This window comes from Ovis aries, chromosome 21 (assembly GCF_016772045.2).
Source record: "Ovis aries strain OAR_USU_Benz2616 breed Rambouillet chromosome 21, ARS-UI_Ramb_v3.0, whole genome shotgun sequence".
NCBI lineage: Eukaryota > Metazoa > Chordata > Mammalia > Artiodactyla > Bovidae > Ovis > Ovis aries.
In genome coordinates, this window is record NC_056074.1 from 41,044,585 (window position 1) to 41,052,613 (window position 8,029).

The 8,029-nt window shown below is 48.0% G+C and overlaps 1 protein-coding gene across 1 annotated transcript; it reads right to left on the reverse strand.

Moving 5' to 3' along the window:
• Positions 1-4,789: 4,789 nt before the first annotated feature.
• Positions 4,790-7,977, reverse strand: CCDC87 (coiled-coil domain containing 87). Its single transcript, XM_004019915.6, has one exon. It carries the CDS (start codon positions 7,946-7,948, stop codon positions 5,375-5,377), a length of 2,574 nt encoding a protein of 857 aa, XP_004019964.3. The 5' UTR covers positions 7,949-7,977; the 3' UTR covers positions 4,790-5,374.
• Between the last annotated feature and the right edge of the window lie 52 nt (positions 7,978-8,029).

The window sequence follows — 8,029 nt, forward strand, 5'->3', positions numbered from 1 at the left end:
CATCCCCACTGCTGTCTTTGCCCTCCCCACGTCCCTTCATGAAAAAAATACAAATAGGGCCCCCAGACCCTTTCTGGGGTTTTCGTGATGTCCAAACCAATTTTGGTAGTACTGCCAACATGTTATCTGCCTTTTCTCCCCCGTCTCCTGAGTAGTGTGTTTTCCACAGGCTGTGTGAAGTCCGGCATTGCAACAGATGCAGCAGAAACATAAATGAAAATCTGGCTGTCTCCTCTTAAGCCAGACACTCAGAAGATTTGCAAGACAGTAAAATAGACACCCTTCACTACTTAAAGTCATTTTTCATAAAATATATTATCTCTGTAAACGTATAATGGGATTCCTGTTTATTTATTTTTTAAAAAGTTTATTAATTTATCTGGCTGTGTCGGGTCTCAGCTGCGGCGCGCAGGCTTCTCTAGTTCCTTCGTTACCTTGTGGCATGTGGGATCTTAGTTCCCCAAGCAGGGATCGACCTGTGCCCCCTGCATTGGAAGGTGGATTCTTACTGACTGGATCACCAGGGAAGTCCCAGTGTTAATTTAGATAACAAATATATATAATAAATATATTATAAAATATATTATATATATATATATATATATATATATATATATAAACGTGCAAATGAATGATCCATCCCTTTAATGTAATAACAAATACAGAACATATCGGACTTTTATGGGTTTGGACCCTGGCCCTGCCTTGACAACAAAAGGGCTGCAGCAAATGATCACAGCCCAGATTTTAAAGTATTTTTCTGATGGCCTCTGGGATTAGGGCAGGCCCAAAACTAAAACTTCCACAAAAATCCTCAGTAATTTAGAGAATTAATTTTGTCCAATTACCCTAGAGTCCAGTTTCCCCAGAGGGAGGTATCACTGCCCTCTCTTTCTTTGCAAGGTTGCCGTGAGGATTAAATGAAATAATATCCTTAAAGCACTTCAGCGTAACTCGTTCTCAACATAGTTGAGTTTGCTGGCGTGGGACCTGGAAACTCCAGCTGCATGGAGGCCTGGCGCTGAGCAGGAGCCCCCATTGGCAACCAGACCCTCCAGGCAAAGGACTTATTCCAGATCTGGGTTTAAGTCACAATTCTACCAGTTCAGAGGCAAGTTACATTGGACTGATTCTCAGTAGAATGACTGTAAACAGCACTTTGTAATCACTAGAACAAGGATGAATATGAATTGTTATCATTATTATTATTCTATATGTAATACTCACATATATGTAATAATGGTAATGACTGACCAAATCTATAAATAGGATCAGCAGGGAGGGATCACTAAGTCATGGGTTTAGGCCCAGAACTTTGGGAAAGTCAGTCCTAGGCCTTCAGATTCCCACATCCAGGGACTAGGATGAAAGGGCAGGATCCGAGAGGCAGTGTTTTGAGGCAGCTCCAAGAGTCTCCAGGTCTCCTGTGGCTCCTTCTCAAGCCTATCCTGGGCTTCATGCTGTCCTTTCATGTCCCCTGAGGCCCAGATATCCCAACTGTACCTGTGTGATTAGGACTATACTCTCCCCATCTTATCTCTGTGTACTATTCCCATCCAGACGATCAGCAGTGATTTCCAAGGACTTATTCATGTGAGCTAATGTTTCCCAAAATTAACTTCCCAATGACCATAATGGCCATGAAGGAACAAAAGCATTCTTTGTATTTTTTGTAAGACCCATCCCAGCTCCCAATACACTCCTATGTACTGTGAAACTCTGAGGAACTGCAGGAATGCAGTATGTAATGTTCCCCAAGATTATCTGACCGTGGAACCCTTTTCCCAGGACTGTCACTCAGGACTAGTTTACTTGGCACACACTTTGGGAAATGCTGCACTAAGCCTCTTGACTTCCTCCTCCTGCGTGTTTACTTCTTAAAGGGGCTGATGCTGTAGCGCTTCAATTAGCAAACTACACCGTGAGGCAGCTGCCTGTTTTTGTAAATAAAGTTTTAATGGAGCACAGCCTGCTCATTTACTTATATTTTGTTATAATTGTTTCACACAACAAAATCAAAGTTGAGCCTTGGAACAGAAACCATATCGCTCACCAAGCCTCAAACAGTTGGTACTATCTGGCCCTTTAAAAAGCTTGTTCACCCCTGCTCGAGTGTTGCTCACCTGGGTTCTATGTAACCTCTAGAGAACACACCAGCAGACCAGGAGGGAAACCATACTACAAAGGCTGAATATAGCGTATCTGCCTGGATGGCCAGTTTCATTCAAAGATAATGTTAAGTACCAACTTTATATTAAAAAGAAAAAAACATGGGCAGGGAATTCCCTGGTGGTCCAGTGGTTACGATTCAGTGCTTTCTCTGCTGGGGCCAAGATTCCTGGTAGGGGAACTAAGATCCTGCAAGCCATAAGGTGTGGCCAAAAAAAAAAAAGGTACATATTATACACTAGAATGCAAATCTTGCATAGATTTCAAAAATAAAAACTTTCAATTTCTCAGGCCTCTCAGGGTAGCACTGCTTTACCCTCTGCTCATAGCCTCTACCCCAATCCCTCATACCTGACCAAGATGCTTCCTTCTGTTCCTCAATTCTAAGGGTTACTTGGGTGGAAAAGTTTGAGAAGTGCTGCTTTGTTAGGAAAACAAAGTAGAAGTGCATGCATCCATATCAGCAAAGAATGAAGAGAACTTCTGGACCAGGGGCTTTTACCTTACTTGTGCAGGCAGGTGAGGCAGGCTGAGTGCAAGAGCTTTCTTACCATAACTCTCAGAATCAGTGCACCAAGACAGACCTGGGTCAGACAGACCTGGGCTTGGAGCCTGGCTCTCCCAGTAACTATCTTTATGATCTTGGGTTGGTCACGTTATCTGAGTCTTCATTTTCTCAGTGGTAAATAGTGATTAAAATACATGCTTCATGAGAAGTCTAAGAGATGGTGCAGAGAGAGGGTTCTGCTCACTGAACTCAGTAAGTGCTAATTCACTACTAACATGTCAGCTAAATTTCCTGAATATGTAAAGAGCTCAGAAAAATCAAGAAAGCAAAATAGTCAAAAACAATAGAAAAGTAGGGAAAGGGCTTGAGTATTTTACAAAACAAACAAACAAACCAGGGCTTCTCTGGTGGTTCAGTGGTAAAAAATCTGCCAGCCAATGCAGGAGACATGGATTCGGTCCCCGGTGCAGGAAGATCCCACATGCAAGGAACAACGAAGCCCGTGTGCCACAACTACTGAGCTTGTGCTCCAGAGCCCAAGTGGCCCAACTGCTGAAGCCGAAGCACCCTAAAGCCTGTGCTCCACAAGAAGCCCCCACAGTGAGAAGCCTGCACTCCACGATCAGATTAGCCCCTGCTTGCTGAAACTAGAGAAACCCAGCACAGCCAAAAAATAAGCAAATTACTTAAAAGAGAAAAAGCGCCTTTAAACTTAAAAAAGACGCAACTTCACTCAGAGAGAGGTGAGAACACAACTCAAATAAGATACTATTTTTTCACTCATTACATGACAAAGATGAAACTTTTTGATAATACTTCTAGTGAGAGTGGAGAATTATTATTACTATTGTCAGGCAGTGTGGCTGATAATGCAAATGCTTACAGCCTTTGTGTGCAGCCTCAGTAATACCTATCAAAACTACAAATGCTGGGACTTTCCCGGCAGTCCAGTGGTTAAGACGCTGCATTTACAAAGCAGGGGATGAGGTTGGCTCCCTGGTGGGGGAACTAAGATCCCACATGCCGCATGGCATGGCCAAATAGAAATATATATATATATATATATATATATATATATATATAAACTTTAAACCATAGAAACAGCTGCACATAGTAAATAAAAGAACAAGGATTTTTTTTTAGAGTGTTCTGTGTGTGTGTGTACGTGTGTGTGTGTGTAAGATCTTAGTTCTCTGATCAGGGATAAAACCTGCGCCCCTTGCATTGGAAGCTCAGTCTCAATCACTGGACCACCAAAGAAGCCCATGTCTTTGTTTGTAATAAGGGGCTGATCAAGCAAAATAAAAATACACACAGTAGGATACTATATAGCAACCAAAACAAATAAAGCAGCTGTATGTGTATCGATGTGGAATGAGCTTGGGGCAAGTTAGAAAAATAGAAAGGGGCAAAACAGGAGACAATGCTACTGCTGGTGCCGCTGCAGACGCAAGTATGAACAATATATTCACGCGTGTTCACACACACGTCCGGCTCTCTCTGAAATAATTTTCACATAATCCAACCTGCCCCCATTCCTTGTCATGACCCTTCTGACTCGTGTCTCTCTCCTCCTCACTCTGCTCCACCAACATTGGCCATTTTGCCTTTCTGGAACACCCCAAGCATCCGCCTGCCTTAGCTGGCAGGAACACTGTTGTCCCGGATGTCCACAGGGCTCACTTCTTCCCCTCCTTCAAGCCTCTGCTCAAATCTCCCCTTCCCGGCGAGGACTGCGGGGACTACACCAGTAAAATCACACCCTTCACGCTTTGTTTCCTCTTGCCCTCCTCTTTTTTGTTTCCAGAGCACCTATCATCCTCCATCCTATTACCCAACGTGCTTCTGTACTGTGTTTATGGTCTAGTCTGTTTTCCCTCAGGAGAATGTAAACTTTACAAAGGGTAAGGGTCTTGGTTTTGTTCAGTGATAAAGACCCAGCATGAATACCTAGCTGGTGCTCAATAAATATCTGCTTTTGAATAAAGGAATGGAAAGATACACAAGCAACTGGCAACAGTTGTCACCACAAGAAGAAGAGTTACTGGAGGGAAGGATGGGAAAAAGCACTTTCAGTGCACACCCTTGCGTACTTTGTACCAGGTGCTTGTATGAATTGGTAAATAAATTTAATGGATGATTTTAGCTCTGCTAACAGTGCGCTAGAACTGGAAGAAGTGACAGCCAACCCCTTTATCTGACATAGGAAGGTCCAGACGCACAGCAGTTAGGTACTCTGCCCAAGGTTACACAGGCAGGACTTAAAGCCACATCTACGAACTCCAGAGCATTAGCTCTTAGTCATCATGCCATTGAGCCTCTTGGCGTGGTGTTCTAATCAGTCAATCTAATGGTTCGTGATAGAAACGCTGAGCTGAGGTGTTCCACAGGGGATGGTTTCTGTCTGTCTGACATTTCCCATTACAATGAACTCCAAGGGATGGTCCCAGTTCTTTTGATACATGAGACTTTGGCTGTAATGTGCATGGCTTGACAGAAATGGGACTACTGGGCTTGGGGCTTCTTTTATGAGAACTTTGTGGTCAAAATACAGTGTTAATGTCAGTCCCTTGGTAGCTGGAATGCAGATTTCCTGAACCCTGCCCTCCCAGATATTTCTTTCAAAGCAGTCAAGAGGTCTGGATGAGCTGCTGTGTGTATGGGGGTGACAGAGAGATCTGAGGGCGCTTGGTCCGGTCAAAAAGTAATGGGAGTATTCCCTGGGGCTATTAAAGGATGGCCGCTGAGCTTGGTGGACAGGACCGACTGATGGGAGGCCCTTTTGGCCCGGGTTAGGTGGCGGACCCGCCGCCGCTGCTGCAGCCAGTAGAGCATCTCCACTTTGTCGTGCTTCATCTTGTCCAGGTAGCGCCGCCCCTTGAAGGTCACCGGCTCACCAAAGACTAACTCGATCTCCTCCAGGAGGGGAACCAAAGGAGCCTCCACCATACGGAGCTTCCTTTGGAAATGGCTGCGGATCTGATTCTCCTCCAGGAAGCGACTCAGGCCCACATCAGTCTTTTGGAAGAAGCGGTTAGGGTCAGAGGCTTGCCGCTCAAACCACTCCAGTCTCCCCAGCAGTATCTCCCGCAGCTGGATGGGCTGCAAGGTCCTTTCCCAGGCACTCACCAGTGCCGGCAGCTGCCTCAGGCGGGCATTGGAGCTGTATTTGATGGCCATGTCCAGCCGGTCCTTCTCTGGAACGTCAAGCATGGACCAAACCCGCTCCAGACGCTTCTGCAGGCTCAGGATTTTGTGAGACTCTTCCAGGAGGCTGCTCTTAGTTTCTAGCCTGTGTTCCAGCACCGTGTCCCAGTCCCACTCTCCTGGCACAAAATCTGGCTCATCGTCTTCTAGCAAGGGGGGTGGGTGTTGGATTTTTATGGATTCTTTGATAGGGGCCACGGTCTCCACAGGACCCTCCTCTTCATACATTTGGAAGATGACATGGAGGAAATCTGTCTCCTGGGTGGTGAGGTACTTAAAATAGTCACCCACAGACAAAGTGCTTTTCCACCAGTTCAGCCATCTGGCCTTGTTTGACCACCTTTCCCAGCTTTTACTTGGTTGGAGTGATGTGAAGGAGGACATCTTATCTGCATTGGACTGTAAAGCACTTGCTTTCTGGGGATAAAGTTCAGCCAGCTTGGTGTTGATGATACGATGCTGTTTTTCTTGACGTAGGAAGGCTGAGGACAGGAAGGCTGACCAGTCTTTACTGGCTGCAGGCTCAACCAGGGGCCCCTGGTCAAAAGTGAAGTGGTTGTTAGAGACACGGCTCATCAGCTCCTTGTAGACTTCCCTGATGCTACTGCCAAAAGTGCGATCCATATCCATTTGCTCGATAAGTTTGGGTTCCAGTTCACCAGCAAGGTGGTTGTATAGCACACCGGCCCCCTCAATGTGGAAGGAATCCAAAAAGTTTCTTCCTGAGACCTGTACAGCAGCTATCTGGACCATCTGATTTCTTAGCTTCAAAGTAACAGTCACTGGCTGTGGTTCAAGCTGAGGGGGTTTAGGGGACTGGAGGCCCCGATGTTCCGAGGCCTCTTGCTCCTCAAGGCTGTTCAACATTCTCTGCAGCTCTTCTAGGTGATGGCTAGCAGCTGGGCGGTAGGTCAGGGCCCCCAGGAGTGGGGGCAGCCCTGAGTCCAGCGGTGAGTACTGAGACCACCCCAGCTGCATATTCTTCATCATCTGCTTCAGGTCCTCAGCCACCGTGTCCACTGCCAGCTCTGGTTTGCTCTCTGCCACCAGGACCAATGGAGTTAAGGGGCGAGGACTGAGTGGAGGAAGGCCCAGCTCATCTGCTAGCCTCCAACCCTCACGCAGAGAGGGCATGGACTGGCCCCTCTGGAGCTGGGAGTAGAGGGGCAAGTGTGAGGTGGGGGGAGCCCGTCTGCGGGGAGCCACAAAGGTCCCAGGCGGTGATGCAATCTGTGAACTGAAGGTGCTTTCTCTCCTCTTTTGCATGGAGGACAGCCAGCGCAGAGGCTTCTTCTTCTTCAGCTGGGGAATGGACTTCAATTCCTTCATTGGATCCTTTTCAGGCTCACTGACAAGGTCTCGCGGGCGGCTGAGTTGGATGAGGTAGTTCAGGCTGAGGTTGAAATGCGGCACTTGGGTGACGCCAGTGATGTGATGCCATGGGACCTGGAAGAGCCTGTAAGCCCCAAGGCCAGCGGCGCGCAGTCTGGGCGTGGAGACTTGGGCCTGCTCTTCTTTGAGCAGGGCAAGGAAGTCAGAGAGCAGGCTACGGTAGACGTCGGGGCCGGTGAGGAAAACTGTGCAGTCCCTGGCGAGGCTGGCGGCCAAGCGGGTAAGCGTTGCTGATTCAGTGAAGACGACTGCGGAGGTCGACATGAGCTTCTGGAGGTGCAGGTAGCGTACGAAGAGCTGCTCGCAGCTGAGCAGCACGTAGATCAGGAGCCGCTTCCGTAGCCTCTGATTGTTCAGGTGACTCATGCCAAGTTCGGGGGGGGGCTCCTGCCAGCTGCACTTTATCTCGTCCAGGATGACCTCGGTGAAACGGAGCCGTACCTTGTGAGGCGCCCGCGCCTCCAGCCCGCTTTTGGTCAGCCGCTCGGCTACCTGGCGGCAGACCAACACCGCCGTCAGCCGTGGAACCGGTAAAGGCAGTAGCATCGGGACCTCCTGCGAGAGGTGCTCCTGAGACGCTGTGCGTGTCGTCCTGCTGGGGAAGAGCGACAACGGACGCAGCAACCGGTGGTAGATCCGCTGGAATTCGGGGTCCGGCTTATACGGCTCCATCTTAAGACGAGGCGGCTCTAGCGGTTACTAAGGCAACGAGGGCCGGAGGGCCCAAGTGCGCCTGCGCAATCCCTGCCCACC